The sequence below is a fragment of the Grus americana genome, chromosome 13, assembly GCF_028858705.1.
Source record: "Grus americana isolate bGruAme1 chromosome 13, bGruAme1.mat, whole genome shotgun sequence".
Lineage (NCBI taxonomy): Eukaryota > Metazoa > Chordata > Aves > Gruiformes > Gruidae > Grus > Grus americana.
In genome coordinates, this window is record NC_072864.1 from 1,501,076 (window position 1) to 1,520,362 (window position 19,287).

The 19,287-nt window shown below is 67.6% G+C and overlaps 4 protein-coding genes across 6 annotated transcripts; 2 read left to right on the forward strand and 2 right to left on the reverse strand.

Annotated features, from left to right (window-relative positions):
• Positions 1-307: 307 nt before the first annotated feature.
• Positions 308-4,539, reverse strand: CDK10 (cyclin dependent kinase 10). 2 transcript variants are annotated; one of them, XM_054841073.1, is made up of 13 exons: positions 4,421-4,539; positions 3,811-3,883; positions 3,501-3,572; positions 3,295-3,397; positions 3,066-3,147; positions 2,582-2,649; positions 1,919-1,971; positions 1,741-1,810; positions 1,572-1,631; positions 1,339-1,462; positions 1,125-1,264; positions 912-964; positions 308-840 (listed from the first exon to the last, which is right to left on the reverse strand). In XM_054841073.1, the coding sequence occupies exons 1-13, from the start codon at positions 4,529-4,531 to the stop codon at positions 737-739; spliced, it is 1,113 nt and encodes a 370-aa protein (XP_054697048.1). In that variant the 5' UTR covers positions 4,532-4,539; the 3' UTR covers positions 308-736. The 2 variants fall into 2 exon arrangements, with proteins under 2 accessions (XP_054697048.1, XP_054697049.1); XM_054841074.1 differs by lacking the exon at positions 4,421-4,539 and adding an exon at positions 4,048-4,176.
• Positions 4,540-4,894: 355 nt separating this feature from the next.
• CHMP1A (charged multivesicular body protein 1A) lies at positions 4,895-10,212 on the forward strand. The gene is made up of 7 exons (XM_054840851.1): positions 4,895-4,994; positions 5,202-5,221; positions 5,711-5,788; positions 6,173-6,319; positions 6,851-6,979; positions 7,329-7,516; positions 8,282-10,212. Exons 1-7 carry the CDS (start codon positions 4,988-4,990, stop codon positions 8,301-8,303), a joined length of 591 nt encoding a protein of 196 aa, XP_054696826.1. The 5' UTR covers positions 4,895-4,987; the 3' UTR covers positions 8,304-10,212.
• A 1,013-nt stretch (positions 10,213-11,225) lies between these two features.
• DPEP1 (dipeptidase 1) lies at positions 11,226-15,451 on the reverse strand. Its single transcript, XM_054840850.1, has 11 exons — positions 15,335-15,451; positions 14,745-14,913; positions 13,451-13,583; positions 13,202-13,334; positions 12,961-13,111; positions 12,749-12,818; positions 12,393-12,569; positions 12,228-12,312; positions 12,066-12,141; positions 11,746-11,881; positions 11,226-11,525 (listed from the first exon to the last, which is right to left on the reverse strand). The coding sequence occupies exons 2-11, from the start codon at positions 14,861-14,863 to the stop codon at positions 11,361-11,363; spliced, it is 1,245 nt and encodes a 414-aa protein (XP_054696825.1). The 5' UTR covers positions 14,864-14,913; positions 15,335-15,451; the 3' UTR covers positions 11,226-11,360.
• A 282-nt stretch (positions 15,452-15,733) lies between these two features.
• On the forward strand, positions 15,734-18,745 carry LOC129212246 (sulfotransferase 2B1-like). 2 transcript variants are annotated; one of them, XM_054840569.1, is made up of 6 exons: positions 15,734-16,196; positions 17,274-17,482; positions 17,637-17,763; positions 17,838-17,932; positions 18,002-18,182; positions 18,348-18,745. In XM_054840569.1, exons 1-6 carry the CDS (start codon positions 16,058-16,060, stop codon positions 18,692-18,694), a joined length of 1,098 nt encoding a protein of 365 aa, XP_054696544.1. In that variant the 5' UTR covers positions 15,734-16,057; the 3' UTR covers positions 18,695-18,745. The 2 variants fall into 2 exon arrangements, with proteins under 2 accessions (XP_054696544.1, XP_054696545.1); XM_054840570.1 differs by having other exon boundaries at positions 15,813-16,196; positions 18,280-18,745.
• The last annotated feature ends 542 nt before the right edge of the window (positions 18,746-19,287 follow it).

The following is a 19,287-nucleotide window of genomic DNA, read 5'->3' on the forward strand; positions in this document are numbered from 1 at the left end:
ACAGTTCGGTTCTCTCAGTAAAGCGTGGCTGCTTGGCACCGTGGTGGTCTCCTCCTGCCCTGCTGGGGCGGTGTGGGGAGCAGTGGGAAGGGAAGGGACAGGGCCCGCGGTGCTGTCCCACGCCACGTCGCTCTGTGGGAGCAGCTCTCTCCTCCCAGGAGCAGGGCTGGGCTCCACTACAGTGAGTTTGGGAAGCAGAGCCTGGGGTGTGCTCAGCTGTGGGTGTGCGGCACAAGGGAAGCAGAGCGGGGCTGCAGGGCTGCAGCTCCTCCCGGCGCGGCTGGAGCCAAGGGACGAGGTGATTCACTGCTGGCAGGTGATTTATTGACAGCAAAGTCGGGGTGACCCCGCGCAGCCAGCACCGGCCGAGGGCCCCGTGGGACAGGGCTGGCCCCGCCAGCACCCCAGCTGCTCCCTGCTGAGCCCGGGGGCCCTGCCTCTCCTCTCTCCCACCCCGCGGAGGAGCAGGCACAGGGCTGAAACGTGCCTGTGGCTCCCGGGGCTGCCCTCGCCCAGCCCCGCACTGGAGCCTGCCCAGCTCTGGGGCAGAAGATGCACGCGGGGGGTGGGTCACAGCGCTCCCCCGCCACAGCCAGGCCGTCCCTGCGCCAGCGCCAGGAGGGGACGTGAATTTGGGAGCCGTCCTGGGAGGGGATGGAGCCCTGCGGTGCTGGTGCTGTCCCACCAACGAAAGCCATCCCGGCTGGCGAGCGCTGTGCCTCCCACGGGCCAGGGCTCAGGGCTTGCCGCGCTTCGCCTGGCTCTCTGTCCCCGCGCCGGCAGCGGCCGCCCGCTTGTTGCGGTGGTGGGGGAAGGTGGGCATGAGCTCCGGCTCGCAGGCTGCGGGGCAGAGAACGGCGTCAGTGGGGCCCAGAGCGCAGCGGCCCTGCCCTGCGGGGGGGTTTACTTACGCAGGGGCTTCTCCTTGAAATAGGAGCTCTCCAAGCAGTCCTTTGCCGTTGCCCTGTGGGGACAAGGGGACGTGGCGGGGACCCCCCAAAGGCACTGACCTGCCCCCGGCTCTGGGGACAGCCCTGCCACGAGGGTGGCGTGACGCAGGCAGGCTTCCTCCTCCCCTGCCTGCCCCCAGGTCCTGCCCACGCAGAGCTGCCGACGGCTCTTACCGCTTCTTGGGATCGTACATGAAGAGGAAGTTGAGCAGCCGCAGCCCGGCCTCTGACAGCCAGGGGAACTTGTGCTTGAGGTTGTTGTAGGGCTGCTTCCGCAGGGTGTACTGACTCACCAGGGGCAGCTTGGAGAAACCCTGAGGGGGACGGAGCGTCAGGAGGAGGCAGGGAGCGCAGGCAGGGCAGGCAGCAAACGGGGGACCGCTCTCACCGGCCAGATGTTTTCATTGGGCGTCCCCAGGAGCTGCACGATCAGGTCGATCTGGTGGATCTCGGAGGTGCCCGGCAGCAGCGGCTTGTGGGCCAGCAGCTCGGCGAGGATGCAGCCCGCGGCCCTGTGGAGCAGGTGACGTGTGGGGTCAGCGGGGGCAGGAGAAGCCCCTCGGTGGACCCCCCCCCTGCGGGTCTGCAACCCCCCCAGGCCCCCTCCTGCCCTCCCCTTACCACATATCGATGCCGGTGGTCTGGGTCGTCATCCCCAGCAGCAGCTCGGGCGCTCGGTACCTGCGCAGGGGACAGCACCATCTCAGGGGAACCACGGCGGAGCCAGTGCTAAGGGAGCCCCCGCCACGGGGAGGACTCGCCAGCGCAGCCCCCCACACTGACTGCTCACCAGAGTGTGACGACTTTGGGGGTCATCGGCTTCGGTGGCATCCCGTAGGTGCGTGCCAGTCCGAAATCGGCTGCAACAGAGACTTGAGGTCAGGAGAGAGAAAAGCTGCTCGCTCCAACCACGTCGCAGAATGGAGGGAGAGCTGTGGGCGCAGCTGCGGCAGCTGCCAGGGGCTCACCTATCTTCACACAGCCTTTGTCAGTCATGAGCAGGTTGGACACCTTCAGGTCCCTGCCGGGGAGCAGAACGGCTGGTCAGCACCGTCCGTCAGGGCTCAGAACGGTTTGGGTGGGCAGGGACCTCCCAGCCCACCCAGTGCCACCCCTGCCATGGGCAGGGACACCCTCCACTAGCCCAGGTTGCCCAAAGCCCCATCCAACCTGGCCTTGAACCCTGCCAGGGAGCCAGGGGCAGCCACAGCTTCTCTGGGCACCCTGTGCCAGGGCCTCAGCACCCTCACAGGGAAGGATTTCTGCCTCACATCCCATCTCCATCTGCCCTCCTGCAGCTTCAGGCCATTCCCCTTGGCCTGTCACTCCCTGCCCTTGGCACCAGCCCCTCTCCAGCTTTCCTGGAGCCCCTGCAGGTACCTGTGCTTCCCCAGGGCTCACATACAGCTGCAGAGCCCCGGAGCTGAGCCAACCCAAAGAAAACCAAATCTTGTCATCTGGTGGCCTCCCTGCCCTGCCAGCGTGCCCACACGGAGCCACCGATTCACCCCCAGCTACTCCACACAGTGCTCCTGGCTCACAGGACACGGGAGGTGAAGAATCGCACCGTGGTTTGAGGATCCCTTCTCCCTGAGCCCCCTTTCCCGCCACGTCCATCCTGCTGCTCCCACCTGTGGATGATGTAGTTCTCGTGAAGGTACTGCAGGCCCTTGAGGACTTGCAGGATGATGCACTTGACCTAGAGACAAAGGACAGGAACACCGACCTCTGTGAGAGCAGCATCCACCAGGCAAACCCCCGTAGGTTAAGCCCACTCAGGTGCCCTGCAGTCTGGACGCCTGTCACCGCTCTGTAGCGTGTCAGACCCCGTGTCCTCCCCAGGTAGCTCACAGGCTGTCTAGGGACATGTTTTCTCCCAGCTCTCTTTTCCTGCCAGTTTGTTCCAGCCCAAAAATCAGCCTGGAAAGCCCCTGGAGCATTCTGTGGGAGCCAGCTAAGCCCGTGCTCCCCACGCAGCCCAGGAATCCCGGCTCAGCCCGCACTCCCCAGCACAAGGTCCAGGGATCACAAAGCCTGGGGAGTCCACGCTGGTGGCCAGTGTGGTGGCAGCACCCTCTCAGGGGTGATGTACCTAAAGCTTAGCCCAACTTTTACCTGAGCTTCTGAAAAAGGCGTCTGCATGTTCTCGAGAAGGCTGGCGAGGTCCTGCTCGCAGTATCCCATCACCAGGAAAATGCTGTTGTAGACAAGACAGAGTCAGGAGCCTCCCCGTGATACCTCTGCGGTGTCCCAGCGCAGGTCCGTACCACTAGAGGTGGCTCAGGGCACGGTGGAGAGGCAGGGAGGGCAGGAGACGATGAGAGGGTAGAGCGGGGACTCTCACCTCTCCAGATGGTTCCCTACAACCACCTCCTTCAGCTCCACAATGTTGGGGTGGCGAAGCTGCAGGAGCAGGGTGATCTCCCGCAGGCTGCTGATGGGCATTCCTGCGGAGAGCAACAGCCGCGGCTGCATGACTGCCAGGAGCCAGGGACGCTCCCACCCACCACAGGAGCTGCCCCGGCCACAGCTGCCCCGCTCCTCCGTTACCATCTTTCTCGTTGTCCATCCGCACCTTCTTCAGTGCCACCGTCTCATCTGTCAGGGTGTCCCGGGCCCGGTCTGCAAGAGCAGCACAGGCCACGCGCTCAGCACCAGAAGACAAACAACTGGTTTTGTGGTGAGCCAGCGGGACCCCTGCGCTGACGAGCCTCCTCTCAGCCCCAGTTCCCCCCACCGACATCTCCCAGCCCAACGCGCTCCCGCTGCCAAGATGCGGGCAGATGGGCTGCAGCCCCTCCTTCCGCCCGGGGCCTGGCTCTGACCCAGGCTCAGAGAGGGCAGCTGGCGCCGCACTTACACACAATGCCGTAAGTGCCCTCTCCGATCCGATTCAGCTTCTCGAACTCCTTCACGCTCCGGCATCTTCCCAGCTGGAACCAAAGAGCCATGTCACAGGCGAGCGCTAGTTCTGGGGCAGCCCTGGCTGGTTTCTCACCAGCCTTCCCAGGGACACACGACCTCTGCGGCAGACTAACACCTTAAGCTACACCCCTACCTCCCACCGGGCAGACCGCGGTGCTGCTCCGGTACTTACAGAGCAAACCAGCGTTTCAGGAGCACAGTGGGGACATCGGCTGAGGCAGCAGCTAGGACAGAGGTGGCTTCTCTGGCCCCTCCAGCCCCCCGCCCGGGGCCAGCATGCCGTCCCTGTCACGGTCCCCACCAGTCGCCACTGAGGAGCCTCCCTGTCCCGCAGGCTGCCCAGCTCCCTCCCTGCTCCCGGCCCGCCCCGCCAAGGGGGGAACCTGCGTGTCCGCCGGCCCAGGGCAGCCGCCCCCCCTCAGCAGGCCCCGGGCCCACACACAAACCGGAGGCCTGAGGGCTCTGGGACTCTCTTTCCCCCGCCTCGACACCTCCCGAAGCCCAGGAACCCCGCTCCGCTCACCCACAGGGCCCCGGCCCCTCACCCGGTCGGCCGCCGGCACCTCGAAGAAGCCCTCGCCCCGCAGCCGCCGCAGCCGCAGCGGCTCCAGCTCCCCCTCGGCAGAGCCCCCCTCCGCCATGTCGGCCCCGCGCATGCGCTGTGACGCCGCACGCAGCCGGCCCCGCCCTCCGCTCATGCGCAGTACCGCCCGCCCACCGCGGAGACCACTCGTACGCATGCGCAGTGCAGCACTCACGTCTCCTACGCATGCGCCGTGACACCTGCCCCGCAGACCCCGCCCACCGCGCTGCCCCCCGGCAACGGTTGCTAAGCACGGTTTGGGGCTGAAGAGGCGGGGCCCTATAGCAGCCTTGCCCCTGTATGGCCCCGCCCCATATGGCCCCGCCCCCTGTGTGGCCCCGCCCCGTGTGACCCTGGCTCTTGATGTGACCCCGCCCCCAGCGTCTGATCCCGCCCCCTCGGGTGTTTGACCCCGCCTCCCGTCCCCACCACGTGACCTCGCCGCCCGGGCAGGCGGCGTTCTCGCGAGAATCTCCGCGCGCACCCCGGAAGTGGCGGCAGTAGAACCCGGAAGCGGCGGCGGGGCAGGATGGACGGTAAGGGTGGGGGTACGGTAAACCGGGTTCCGCCGCGATGGGGCCGGGGTTGGGGCTGGGAACGTGTGGAGGTGGGGCTTGTCCTGCTGGGCGGGGCTGGGGCACGCTGGGACCGGCGATCGGGACCGGAGGCCGGCCCCGGCCTCCGGTCCCGATCGCCGGTCCCCGGTGCGCCGTCCCTGAGGCTGTGCTCTCCTTCCTTTCCAGACACGCTTTTCCAGCTGAAGGTGAGGGCTGCGGCGGGCCCTCCGCCTCCTTTCCGTCACGTATCGCCGCGGTCCGTCCCGGAGGGTCCGGTGATGGCGTCCACCTCTCCGGGAGAGGCCCCGGGACCGTTCCGCCCGCTGACTCACGCCTCGTCGGGGCTTCTTCCTGCTGCGGCCCCGTTACAGAAGGAAGGCCCTGGCCTGTAGAGATCCGCCTTCCAGCAGGCGTGGGGGGGCCGCGGGAGTCCCGCCGATGCCGGCGGCTGCGGGAAGAGGGAGCCCTTTAGTCGGGTTTGTCCTCCGGGGCTGCCGTTCCCCGCCGAACGAGGGGAAAATGGATTTCTCGGTTTGCCGGGTGCTCAGGGAGCCTCCGGTCCTCGGCGGGGGCGGGGGGGGGAGGGCTGTGTCCATCTCCCCAAACCGTGGCCAGAGGGTCGAGGGCTCCGCTCATCCCACGTCCCCGGTGCTGCGCCGCCGTATCCTGGCACTGACTTGTTGCTTTCTCCGCAGTTCACAGCAAAGCAGCTGGAGAAGCTTGCCAAAAAAGCTGAGAAAGATTCCAAGGCCGAGCAAGCCAAAGTTAAAAAGGTGGGTGGGAGCTCACCCTGCGTGCAGAGCTGCCGGGCCGGTGCTGCCAGCCCTCGGTGCTGTGCCGGGTGGCTGGAGATCCTGCCGTGTCCCGTGAAGGGACTGGGGAAAGGGGCAGGGTCCCGTCGCCAGCCCTCGCTGCGTGTGCCAGCTCAGTCTCCGAGTGTTTTGAGTCCCACCCTCAGCTCCCGAATCAGCCGGATGCATGTGGTGCATTCCTGCAACGCTGGAAGGGATTTATTTCCCGTTCAAGGGCATGCTCGGTGTTTTGGGGGTCACGGGAAAGCTGTTTCCTGCTGGAAACCTGCTGGGCAGAAGTGGAGCATGCTTGTGTGTAAACCTGCGGTGGGTTCTCTGTGCAAGCGCTGCCCTTTGCCTCTCCAGGCCCTTCAGCAGAAGAACGTGGAGTGCGCCCGCGTCTATGCGGAGAATGCCATCCGCAAGAAGAACGAGGGGCTTAACTGGCTCCGCATGTCTTCCCGGGTGGACGCGGTGGCCTCCAAGGTCCAGACGGCAGTGACGATGAAGGGGGTAAGAGCCTCCGCCCGGGCGTGGGGCTTTGAGGCGGGTCTGTGCCCCACAGAGAGCGAACCTTGCCTCTTCCCCTCTCGCTGCCTCGAGCCTCCTCGGGCTTCCCTGTCCCCGGAAAGCATCCCACCAGGCTTCAGAGTTACCTCGGAGCCCCTTGCTTTGGTGCAGGCTGTGAAAAGTCTGTCTGGGACGGCCCCGCAGCACAGCTGCTTCGCTGGGGGCTCGGATTAAATCCTGAACCCACGGCTGCCAGAGGGAGAGGCTCGTGCCTGGTGCCTCTCGCCCCGTGGTGTGAGGGTGGAGGGCTGGGACCCGGACTGCCAGGAGCGCTGCCCGAGGTCTTCAGGGGCTGCGTGTGGCCGGAGAAACCCACAGAGAGCTGGCTGCAGTGTCTGGCAGCGCCTGTCCTGCCTCGTAGCGCTGCTGGGAGCATCAGAAACGCTGGCTTCTCTCTTGTTGACCTGGGTTTTAGTCTCAGCAGTGACGCACCTTGCGTTTGGGGAGCACCCGTGAAGCAATCTCCTCTTGCAGGTGACGAAAAACATGGCCCAGGTGACCAAGGCCTTGGACAAGGCTCTGAGCTCCATGGACCTGCAGAAGGTGTCTGCCGTGATGGATAAATTTGAGCAGCAGGTTCAGAATTTGGATGTTCATACGTCGGTAAGTGCCAGTGGCCTCTGAGGGGTCTGGGAGAGCCCGGAGCTGTTGGCTTTGGGAGGGGTGGGCTTGTCTCGTTGGGGGAGCGAGCCGGGTCCCGGCTGTAACTGGGGCTTCCGCAGCAGCGCTCTGTTTCCCTTGGGGACTCCGGCTTCCGGTGCGGGAAACCCCCTGAGCTGTTCACACAGTTCTGTTCTCTGCGTTTGGGGGATATGAGAAACGTTGGGGAAGACGCGTCTGTGCTGCCTGAGGGGGGCCAGTGGCAACGCAGGATCTGCAGCCGGTTCTTTGAGGGAAGAAGTCGGGCTGCGCTTTGCCTGTGGGGCAGGGTGACAGGCTGTCGCTGTCGCAGGTCATGGAAGACTCCATGAGCTCCGCTACCACGCTGACCACGCCGCAGGAGCAGGTGGACAGCCTCATCGTCCAGATCGCGGAGGAGAACGGTCTGGAGATCATGGACCAGCTCAACCAGCTCCCCGAGGGGGCTTCGGCAGTGGGGGAGAGCTCGGTGCGCACCCAGGAAGACCAGCTGTCGCGGAGGTTTGTTCTCTCCCGGGTCCTTCGCTCTGCGTCGAGGCAGTTCGAATCCTTCCCAGGCATCCTGCAGCAATATGAGGGGAGTCAGCACAGCACGGCAGGCGTGACCGATCTCTCGTGCTCGGGCAAGCCGGAGCCTGGCAGTCCCCGTGGCACCCTGCGCAGGCAGGCGCGGTTCCCGTTCAGGGCTGCGGGGCTGCTTCGGGCGTGGGGAAGGGGGTGGCTTTTGGCACGTGGCAGCGAGTTCTCGTCAGTGAGGTGCAGGATGGTCTCCCCCTGCTCCGTGCTCTCCCTCACGCAGCTGCTGCTGCTCCGGGAATGCTTGGCGCTGACCTTCAAACAGCTCCAGGAACAGGCTGTCTGCCGGGAACTGCCCCAGGAGAAGCCGCTGAGCTTCCTCTTCCCGGTCCCTCCCCCCGCAGCCGTCACTGGGGTCCAGCTGGGGACGGTGCCCGGGCTGCGGCGCGCTGTGCTGGGAGCTGGGGACAGCCCCGGCAGAGGGGCCGGGGGGCTGCGGTGGGTGGGTGGGGGCACCCAGAATTGGAGGCAGGAAGCCCTTCTGTGCAGGACCTCCCCTGCTGCGATGGCAGACGCTCCCTGGGCAACCGTGGCCGCGTGCTCCAGGGCAGGGTTTCTCACACCTCTGCCGCAGGAGGGAGGATTTCTGGGCAGGGACCTTCCCTGCGTGCGCTGGCTGATGGCTCCTGCTGAGCTGCGGCCGTTTCCTGCCGCTCTCACGGCAGATCCCTCTCGTTCTCTCCCTTCCAGGTTGGCTGCCTTGCGGAACTAAGGTCTCCTGTCGCCCCTGCGGACTGCTGCCCCGCACGGGTGGTACGACGTGTGGGGTGGAGGGGCCCGGGACTCCTTCCCCACCTCTGCTACGTCCTTGCTCTGACCCACCGGCCAGGCGGAGTCGGCCGTCCCCTCCTCCAGCAGCACGTCCCCAGCCCTGCCTGCGTTCAGACTCTTCTTTTGGGGTGTGACGGTGACGCCTTTTCCCAGAGCAGGCAGCGATCCTGGCGGGGGGTTTCTGAGCAGAGGCGGCCCCTTTCTGGGCTTGAGGAGCGCTTTGCTGGTTCTGATTTCAGGGTGTTTTTCATTTGAGGGTTGATGCTGGCTTCACGACGCGACGTCCCGCTCCTGATTTTAACACTAAACGAATCCTTCTGGAGGCGGGCCGCGGTGTCTTCCGGGGTGCTGCTCGCCTGACTCTCCTCCGTGCATAGCACGCTTTCGTTATCTGTTTTAGACCGGGTCTCCAAGTCGTGGGCTGTGTTTTCCTCGCAGCAAGGAGCTGTTTACAAGGAGCAGGGAGATTCCCACAGGGCTGCCTTCCTCTGGCAGTGGTTTGGGAAGGGTTGTTTTCCCAGCTGCGGTGTTTCTGGGAAGGTTAGTGCCTTGCAGGGAGGGGAGGTCATGCTGCGGCACCTCGTCCCTCGCAGTGACCTTGCCGAGCCCCGGCTCGTAGCTGTAGCTGGGTGCTGCAGGCTTCACCTTGCCGATCCTCAGCTCCTTGTCCTGCCAAACCTCCCTGGAGCTCTGTACCACAAAGTGACCTTTGAAAGGCTCGTCCTCCCTGTGTGTGCATCCACACCTCCCCCTCCCCACCCGCTGTGGGCTGGAAATGGTTATCCAGGCCCTGACCTCCCGTGCGGAACCGGTCCCGGCCCCGTGTCGCCAGCTGGGAGCGGATGGCAGCAGCTTCCACCCCTGGGCTGGCAGCTGTGGTGGCCGCAGCCTCGTCCCCCGGCCGGATGGGTGTGAACCGTCCCCAGAGCGTCTCTGCTTTCCCCGGCTGTGGCTTGTTCCCTGGATATCTGCCGCCGTTTCCTCTCTGCCGTCCCCACCGCGCTGCGTCTGCTCCGTGCTGCTGCCCGCAGAGCGTGGTAGCAGGCTGGGCGAGCGGGGGCTGCTCCCCGTGTCCCCCCTCCTCTGGCTGCTCGTGGGGAAACCTGGCTGCTTGTCACTCAGAGCCTCTGAGCTGGGGTAAAACCACGACGCCCTGGGGCTGAAGTTTCCTGTTCCCCCTTCTCTGTGACCCTGAGGCACCACCGAGGTGCTGGATTGATGGGAACCTCGCCGGGAAGGAAATGTAGTTTCCTCTGGCTCTCACGAGGAAGAACTTTTAAACCGTTTGGAACCTCCTCGCCGCAGGCTGTAAACGAGGGCCGTGCGTGCAGCCAGGGGTGAGCGGCTGGTCCCGCTGCAGCGGGCAGCTCCCGTTCGTCGGTTTGAAAGGGAATGTTAAGACGTGCGCGGCTGCTGCTGTGGGCTGTGCGAGAGGAGGGAGGGGAAGCGTGGGGGGAAGCGTGGGGCCGCTCCCAGCGTGGGGCAGGACTGGCTGCGGGCCAGGGGCCGTCTCCCCAGCACTTGCAACACAAACATTTCTCACCGTTTTGATTATTTCTTATGAGTTCGGTGGCCTTGGTAGCGTGTGGCCAGTGACCGACAGAGCCTTCTTCCCCGGCGCCTGTGGTGGGGGCGCGGGGTGGTGACCGAGGAGGAGGAGGCTTAGCACCCGTGGGGCCGGGATGTGCCCTGCGGCCCCTGGAAATGCTCCTTCTCTGTGTGATGTTTCTCCGTGGTTTCATTTGTGGGGTGTTTTGGTTTTGTTTTTAAGCTTATCTCATTTGCCTTTTTCTTCTCCACCCCCCTGTTGATTACCTTCTGCTATTTTAAATAAACAATCCCTGAACGTCCATCGGGCTGGGTCTGGGGGTTCGGACGCGAAGAGGGGGCTGTGGTCCCCTCCGCCTGTGGCACAGCGGGATGGCCGTGCCCTGTCCCCTGCCTGCGGGCCGTGGGGCTGAGGTGAGGAGGAGGAAGGGCCGGGGAGCTGCCGGGGTCACCACTGCTGGGGTCACCGCCTCCGAGGGTGCCGGAGGGGCAGACGCCCTGCGAGTCCCCGTGCCTTGCCCCGAGGGTCCGGTTCCCTTGGTGCAGCCAAGCCAGGGGGGGGAACCGGAGTGAGCGGGAGCTGCTGTGGCCCCGGTGCAGCCGACACCAGCTTGGGGAGGCCGGGGCAGCCGGCTGAAGTTGAGCTCCTTTCCCCCGGCGTGGTTTTCAGGCTGCCCGGCTCCCCGCGCCCTTCTCCCACCGTTCCCTGGTGCCTGGGACGAGGCCGGGCTCCACGGCGGGGAGACCCACAGAGGAAGCCCCAGTTCTTTCCACCCTGGTCCTGCCATCGGCACCCACCGGCAGCAGCTTCACCACGGAGGACGGTGGCTGCAGTGCGCGGTGGTCACCGTCCTGGCGGGGACCGGGCACATCCCGTCCCCGCGCCCGTCCCTTCCCCGCGCCGGTGGCAGATGGGGCTCTGTGCCTCAGCCAATTTGCGAATGCCACAGGAAGATGGCTCTCCTTCTCCTGCCTGTTTTCCCGGTGCCCAAAGCCGCCTCCGCTCTGAAGACAGGCTGTTCCCAAATGTGAGAGGAAATTGCTAAGAAGATAATTGAGTAGCCAATTAATTAGCTAATGATTAATGTAAGCATACTGTGGAGGCAGCCCTACAGCCACCCTGCCCGTGTGTTGCAGCGATGTGTCACTCCCGGTGCGGCGACGGCTTCCCGATGCCCCAGGCTGGGTGCCCACCGGCCCCCTACGCCTCTGCCCGGCCGGGGTGGCCAGCAAGGTGTCGGCGTGGTCGGTGATGTGCCGGGGCTGGGGCTGGCAGTCCCCACAGGGTCCTGGCACAGACGCACGGTGCCGGCGGTGCTTGAAGCACGGCTTTATTTTGCTGGCAGGGCCGGCACGTGGGTGGGAAGGGCCCAGCCCGGCAGCTACGGGACCAGCTGCTGGCGTCCTGCCGGGCACGGTGCTGGGGTGCGCTGGGAACTGGGGCTGGGCGCTAGGAGAGCAGGGAGTGGAGCAGGGCCAGCGCCAGGGCTGCCGGCAGGAGCCGTGCCGTGCCGGCACCGTTGGAGTACCCGTAGCGGGTCCTGCACGTCCCCTCCAGCTCCTCGAAGGCGATGGGCGTCTCGCGGGCAGCCGTGCCTTGCATGGTCATCTTCACCTGCGGTGGGGGACAGGGTGGGCTCCCGCAGTGGAGAGCAGTCCCCGTGCCCCACGCGGCCCCCCCCCCCCCCCCATCACCTTGCACGTCCCCGTGCCCCCATTCATCCCCTGCCCCGCGTGCCCCAGTGCCACCCCTGTCCCCATACATCCCGCATACGTCTGCTGTCCCACTGGTCTTTGCTGTCCCTGTGCCCTGCGCATCCCTGCGCCCCACTCACCTCCTCCACCTTCTTGAAGACGCGGAGCAGGTTTTCGGCCAGGGCCGCCTTCACCTCTGCCTCCGTCCAGTTCCTCGCCAGCAGCTCGGCCACCAGCATGGGGTACATGGAGACGTCCTCCAGGCCGGTGGGCACCCTGCGCCACCCCGCAGCTCGCAGCCGTGCCGGGGACAGCCAGGCCTGGCGGCACCCACCTCCGACACCCCCCAGTCGCCCACACAGGGCACGGGGGAGAACCCCCCATGGCAAGTTCCCACGGCCAGGGACGCGCTGTCCTGTCCCACCAGCGCAGCCCGTCCCGGTCCCATCACCCGCTTTACCTCGTGACCCCGTCGTAGTCCCCGCCGAAGCCGACGGACTGGGCACCGGCCACCTTCTTCACGTAGTCCATGTGGTCTGCGGGCGCGGAGGGGCCGGGGTGAGCAGAGGGGGACGCACACCCCACTGCCACCCACCCTTGCCCGCCCAGGCGCCCGCCTCACTTGCAACATCGGCCAGCGTGGCCGTGTCCTCGCATGTCACGTAGTCATTGTAGAAGTTGACCATCACCAGGCTGCCCGTGGAGGCCTGGGGGAGAGGCAGCCCTGAGCCCTGTGGCCCCCCCGGCCGGCTCCCCTCCCTGCCTGCGGCTGCGGCGCAGCGCTCACCACCATCTCCAGCACGTCATCGGGCACGTTGCGGCGGTGCGGGCAGAGGCCGTAGGCGGACGAGTGGCTGAAGATGACGGGGGCTTTGGAGAGGTTCATCGCGACCTTCATGGTCTCCACCGAGACGTGGGCCAGGTCCACGATCATGCCCAGGCGGTTCATCTCCTCCAGCACCGTCTGTGGGGACGGGGACGGGGATGGGGACGGGGCGGGCAAGGGGTGTGCGAGGGGCCATCACAGCCCTGCATGGGCGGGGGGGAACACCCTGCACCCAGGGCACCCGCTGCTTGGTATCAAGTCCCCCCCTGCCCCGGCCATTGCCCCCAGGCGCCGCCACCGACCCTGTCCCCGCTCACCTTCCCGAAGGGCGAGAGGCCATGGTGCAGGGGCGGCTCGTCCCTGGTGTCCACCAGCCAGTTGTCAGCCCTGCGGAGCGGGGAGAGCATCAGGGCGGACCCCCGGCCGTGTGCCCCCTGCTTGGCCGCACACTCTGTCCCATCACCCCCCCCCAGTGGCCCTGTCACTCCTGTCCCCGTTCCCCCCCGCCCCCCCCCCCGGGGGCTGCTACCAGGGGGTGTTGCAGCTGTGGGTGAGGGTCATGTAGCGGACGCCCAGGTGGTAGAAGGTGCGCAGGACGCCCAGGCTGCTGTCGATGGAGTGGCCGCCCTCCACCCCGATGAGGCTGGCCACCTTCTTGCTCTGGAAAGCCTGCTCGATGCCTGCGGGAGGGCGGGGGGCATCAGCCGGGGTGGGCACCGGGGCACCCGCGTCCCCCAGGGCACCCATGTCCCGGCCCCGCGCCCGCTCACCGGCGCTGTCGACGACGCAGGCGAAGGTCTCGGGGTAGAGCTCGCACATGCGGTGCACCACGTCGATCTGCTCCAGCGTGCGCTTCACCGCGTCCTTGTTCTGCGTGTCGCAGGGCACGTACGCCGACCAGAACTGCCCACGACGGCACTCTGTGAGCGCCGGGAGCCCGGCCCCGTGCCCGCTGCCCCTGATGCCCCCTGCCCACCCCGGTGCCCACCCCGACGCCCCCGCCCGCCTCGCCGTCCCACCTGCCCGCCCACGTGCCCGCTGCGCAGTTTGGGGATGTTGGTGTGGGTGCCGTTCAGCAGCGTGAGGTTGGCCTCGGGCAGCCCCAGCTGGTTGTTGAACCTCTTGAGGAGCTGCCAGGGCAGGTCGTTGTGCCTGGGCAGGGAGAGAGCAGGAGTGAGGGGCGTGCTGGCTGCTTGCCCCTCTGTCCAGCCAGCCCCTGGCTGCCCATCTGCCTGTCTCTCTGCCCACCCATTCCCCACTCATCTGGCCATCCTTCCACCCATCCACCCATCCATCCATTCACCCTTCCATCCATCTGACCATCCATCCATCTGACTGACCATCCATTCACCCATCCATCTGTCCATTCATCCACCCACCCATCCATCCTTCCACCCATCCATCCATCCTTCCATCCTTCCATCCATCCATGCACTCATCCACCCATCCATCCATCCACCCACCCACCCACCGGTCCAGCTGCCCACCCATCTGTGCCCTCAGGGAGGAGCCACCCAAGTGTCTCCGGCCAGCAGCTGTGGACAGGTCACGCCCCCGGGGACAGCCCCATGTGGGACCCCCTTTGCTGGCTGCGGGGAGCCGGGGGGGAGGCTGGGGACCCCTCCGTGCACCCCTCCACCCACCATCCCCACTCAGCCCTCGCACCCAGGGGACCCAGCCCGGCATCCCTCCTACCGGCACGTCACCGTCACCGCCATGGGGATGTCACCACCATGGGGACGTCACCGCCATGTGGCACCCTGCACCCAGCAGTATCGCTGGGGAAGTGCTGGGGGCCGGGCGCACCGGTCGGCTCCCACTTCTCCGCTCCTGCGTCACAGTCCCCACATCCTCCGGGTCTCCCTGCCCCACGCCTGCTGCCAGGGGCTGCCCCGCACCGGGCTGTCACGGCACAGGGCCGGTGCCCGTGGGGCCACAGGGGACCCTGTGAAGGACCGGAGCGTCCTGGGGGGGGGTCTCATTATGACCCCAGGGATGACCCCGTGGGACCCATTTGCCCCGAGCGGGGACTTCCCCCGGTGCAGCCTGGCCCTCGGCTTCCCAGCACCCTGCCTGCTCCCGGCTGGGCTGCACCGCCTGGGGATCCCCTCGGCTGCACGGCCCCGGGGTGCCCGGCACGGGGATCCCCTGGGACAGCTGTCCCCCCGCAGCCCCAGGGTGCCCGGCACGGGGATCCCCCGGCAGGGCCGTCCCTGATGGGATTTTCTGGCTGGGGTTTTTCTCAGGGTGCCAAGAGCCGCAGCCCCACCGGGGTGGCCAGGCGCACCATGGAGCTGGGCAACCTTTGCTCACCCGTCGATGACCGGCGTGGTCGTCATGATGCGCTTGGCCTCCTCCTGGTAATTCTGCCCGGCGCAGGGCAGCAGCAGGCGCAGCGCCAGTGCCAGCACCAGCACCCTGCCGCCCGGCATCTTCGCCCGCTTGGTGCTGCTGGGGGATGAGCCGGGGCGACCTGCCACCGCTGCCGGGAGCCTGCTGAGCGCACGCACCGGGACGGCTGCCCCAGCTCACGGTCCGTCCCCTCCCACCATAAATAAATAACCAGGAGATGCAGTCGTAACCCCACCCTGCGTGCTCTGCGCCCCAGCCCTAGCAGCACCCGGGCACAGTGGGCACCGGGGCGGCGCAGCGGCAGCCTCCCCCAGCCCGGTGGCAGGGCTGTGCCGGGGCCTCTCTGCGTAGCTGCGGTGACGCTCCCGGCCCCTCTAATGCAGCCCAGATTTTTTTTTTTTGCTGGGAAAATGCCGGTCCCATCCCCGTCTCGGCCTCCCCAGCGCCGGCACCCGCTGGCACCCTTGGCCCAGCACCGGCACCCGCTGGCACCCCCGGCCAACACCCCCACCGCCAACGGGCAGGGCTCGGCACCCCTGTCCTTCGCTCACCCCGGCCCCGGGACGCTCGGCAGCTTCTGCCTGCGACAGATGTGAAATATGTTTTCCTGCTTGCGTGCCAGCAGCGGGGCTGGGATGAGCTCTGACCACCCCAGAGCCACCCCCCGACACGCCGCTGGGCTCTGGGGAGCGGCCAAGCGCTGGCACAGCCTGTGGCTTGTGGCGAGGCCATCCCGCCGTGGAGGGGCTGGGGGGCAGCAGCCGGGGCGGCACGGCCCTGGCGTGGGGATACAGATGGGGGAAACTGAGGCACGCGTCGGTTCTGCAGCCCAGCGCCTGTGGCGGGGGCACCCCGGGTGGCCTCTGTGCAGGGGCCAGTGGCGGCCGCGGGGCCGGTGGGGGGGCTGCGACGTCGGGTGTGGCAAGAGGCACTGCGGGGCTGTCGGGAATGGCACAGAGCCATACGGAGACGCTCCTGGTTCCAGGGTGTGCCATGCCGGGAATGCTTGCCTTTGGTGTGGTGCCAGCCACAGAGAGCCGTGGCCATGGGGCGCGGCGCGGGGCTGGCACCCCCGGGATCACTGCTGGCTGCTCCCCGGCACCCGTCGCACCGCCGAGCGAGCGGGGTGCCCCCCGGCCGTGGCCCCAGCGTGGCCGGATCCCCGGTCCCCCGGCAGGAATGTGTTGGGGAGGCCCGGCCTCCCGCCCGGTCGGCTTCCTCTTTTGCAGCTATTTAAGGCCGGTTGCCGACACGTCCCCCGCAGCGGCCGGGCCATGGAGCGGATGGAGGTGACCGAGACCTTCGCCGGCATCTCCCTGCCCGGCCACCTCCACACCCAGGAGTCGCTCGGCTTCGCCGCCACCTTCCCCTTCCGCCCCACCGACGTGGTCATCGCCACCTACCCCAAATCGGGTGAGGGCCGGCGGGGCGGGGGGCTGGGGGGGGCGAGACGGGGCCTGGCAGGGATGGGGGACAGGGAAGGGACCGGGGGGGGGGGCGGTGGGGCAGGGCTGGGGACCCCCGGGGGGGGGCTGGCTGGCTGGGGTGGGCACGGGCAGGCTCTGCTGTGCGGAGCGGGAGCTGCCTGCGTGGCTGGGAGGTGGCCGGGCTCGGGGGCAGCTCCCCCCCCAGCACAGCACCGGGGACCCTCGGCCCCGGCCACCGGCTCCCACCCCCGCCAGCACCCCTGCCCTGCGGGGGGGGGGGGGGGCAGCCGCCCCCGCACCCTCCCCTGCCCCAGCCCCGTCCCATCCCCAACGCCAGACTGGTGTGACTGGTGAGGGCTGCGGGGATCCCAGGCAGCAGTGCCAGCCCAGCTGCTGCCCCGTGCCACATTGTGTTGTGCCGAGCCGAGCCGTGCTGTGCCGAGCCGAGCCATTCAATGCTGCACTGTGCCGATCGGTGCCATACGATGGCATGCCATGCTGCACCACGCCGTGCCGTGCCGCGCCATGCCGTGCCATGTCCTGCCGTGCCATGGGATACTACGGCATGCTGTGCTAGCCATGCCATGCAGCGCTGTGCCGTGCCGTGCCATGCCATGCTCTGCCCTGCCGTGCCATAGCATGCCATGATGGGCCGTGGTGAGCCACAGCGAGCCACGCCACGCGGTTCCATGCGTGCTGTGACATGCTGTGCCATGCAGTGCCATGCCATGCCGTGCCACGCCATGCTCTGCGCTGATGTGCCATTCTGGGCCATGGGGTACTGTGCTGAGCCGTGCCATGGTGTGCCGTTCCATGCCATGCTGTGCCATGCCGTGCCATGTCACGCTCTGCCCTGCTGTACTGTTCTGTGCTGAGCAATGCCATGGTGTGCAATGGGGAGCTGTGCCGTTCCGTGCCATGCCATGCCATGCCGTTTAGTGCCATTCTGTGCCATGCCATGCCATGCCCTGCCCCGATGTGCCATTCTGTGCCATTCTGTGCCATGCCGTGCCGTGCCATGCCCCATGTGGGGCTGGTGCTGCCCTGAGCGCCGCCTCCCCAGGCACCACGTGGATGCAGGAGATCCTGACGCTGCTGTTCAGCCGCGGGGACGTCCTGCCAGCCAAGACCATCCCCAACTGGGAGCGGGCGCCCTGGCTGGAGCAGATCTACTTCAGGGATGCGCTGCAGGACACGGCCGCCCGCCGGCTCATCACCACCCACCTCCCCGCCCGCATCCTGGCCCCTGCCCTGCAGCAGAGCAAGGCCAAGGTGAGGGGGCCGGGGCGGTCTGGGGGGGGGGCCCTGCAGGGGCATCCCGTATCGATGGGGCTTCCCGCAGCCGGGGTGATTGCCGGGGGCTTTCTGAGCGAGGCGGAGCGGATTTCCCCCCCCGGCCGCGGGGCTGACGCCGTCCCCCGCCCAGGTGATCTACGTGGCCAGGAACCCCAAGGACGTCGCCGTCTCCTTCTATCACTTCCACCGCCTGGCCAAGTTCCTGCCCGACCCCGGCTCCTTCGACACCTTCCTCACACGGTTCCTTGAGGGCACGGGTAAGGGCTGGGGCGTCCCCAGGGTCCCGGGACTTGGCCACGGGGCCCCCCATCACCCCCCCACCTCTCCCCAGTGCACTACGGCTCCTGGTTCGACCACGTCAAGGGCTGGCTGGGTCAGCGGCAGCTCCTGGACATATTCTACGTCACCTACGAGGAGCTGCACCAGGTGAGCCCCCACGTGTCCCCGTCCCCGTCCCCGCCGGCTGCCTGGGGCTGACCATCCCGTGTGCCGCAGGACCTGCGCGGCACGGCGCAGCGGCTCGGTGCCTTCCTGGGCTGCCCGCTCGGTCCGGAGACACTGGGAGCCCTGGAGCAGCACTGCAGCTTCGTCGCCATGCGGGACAACGCCATGGCCAACTACTCCCTCATCCCCTCCGAGATCATGGACCACAGCCAGGGATGCTTCATGAGGAAAGGTGAGGGGGATCAGGGTGGGGGGGGGCGACGCGGAGTTGGGGGGGGCACCGGCCCCGGCTGCAGCCCCCCTGCCGCCCCATGCCCTCCGTCCCGCAGGCGTGGTGGGGGACTGGCGCGACCACTTCTCCCCCCTGCAAAATGCCCTCTTCAACCGCCTCTACCAGGAGGAGATGGGCGACGTGGAGCTGCCGCTGTGCTGGCCCATGGCCTGAGGGGCCGGCCGGGCTGGGGGGGGGGGGCCAGCGGCGCTCGGCCCTGCTGCTGCACAACGCGACCGGCCCCCCCACCCCCGCCAAACCCCACTGCAGGGGGGGGGGGCACCCTGTGTGCGGAGCCCCCAGCACCCCCCCGTAACTTATACACCCCCGTGCATCGCCCTGGGGGGGCCGGGGCTGGAGGGGGGGGCCAGCAGCTGCATGACACCCCCCCGGGGCCGGGGAACTTTACCGGCCGCACATTGCGGCCATCCCCGTGGCCTTCCTTCCCCTGCGGCAGGGGTGCGTGGCCGTGACCCCCCCCTTCCGCCCAGCCCACCCTGTGGAAATAAATATTTATTGCCATTGCCAGCCGGGCAGCGCGTTCCCATGGGCGTGGGGTGGGAAATGGCGTGCCGGTGGCGCGGGCGGCAGGAAGCACCCGGCGTTATCAGGGTGGGGACCCATCTCCGGGGCCCTTATCTGCGGTGGGGAGCGATGGCCGGGCAGCTGGCGCAGGGGGCCGGGGCGGGCTGCCAGGCCCTGCGGTGGGGTCACAGCACGGCTGCACGGTGCCGGTGTTTGCCGGTGGAGCCCGTGGCACAGAGCCGGCTCCTTCAGCAGCACCCGGGGTTGCCAGGCCCCAGATGTCCTCCCAGGGACCCCCCCCCCCCCAAACCTGGGGTCCCCCTGCCTTCCCCAGTGCATCCTCTGCACCCCCCTCCCAATGCCCACCTTGTCCCTCTGCACCCCCCAATGCCCCCTGCACCCCGATGCCCCCCACCCTGCCCCAGTGCACCCCCCTAATGCCCCCTGCACCCCGATGCCCCCCACCCTGCCCCAGTGCACCCCTCCTGATGCCTTGGGGGGCCACAGTGCCCTGACCAGCCTGGCTGGATGCCCCCCCCCC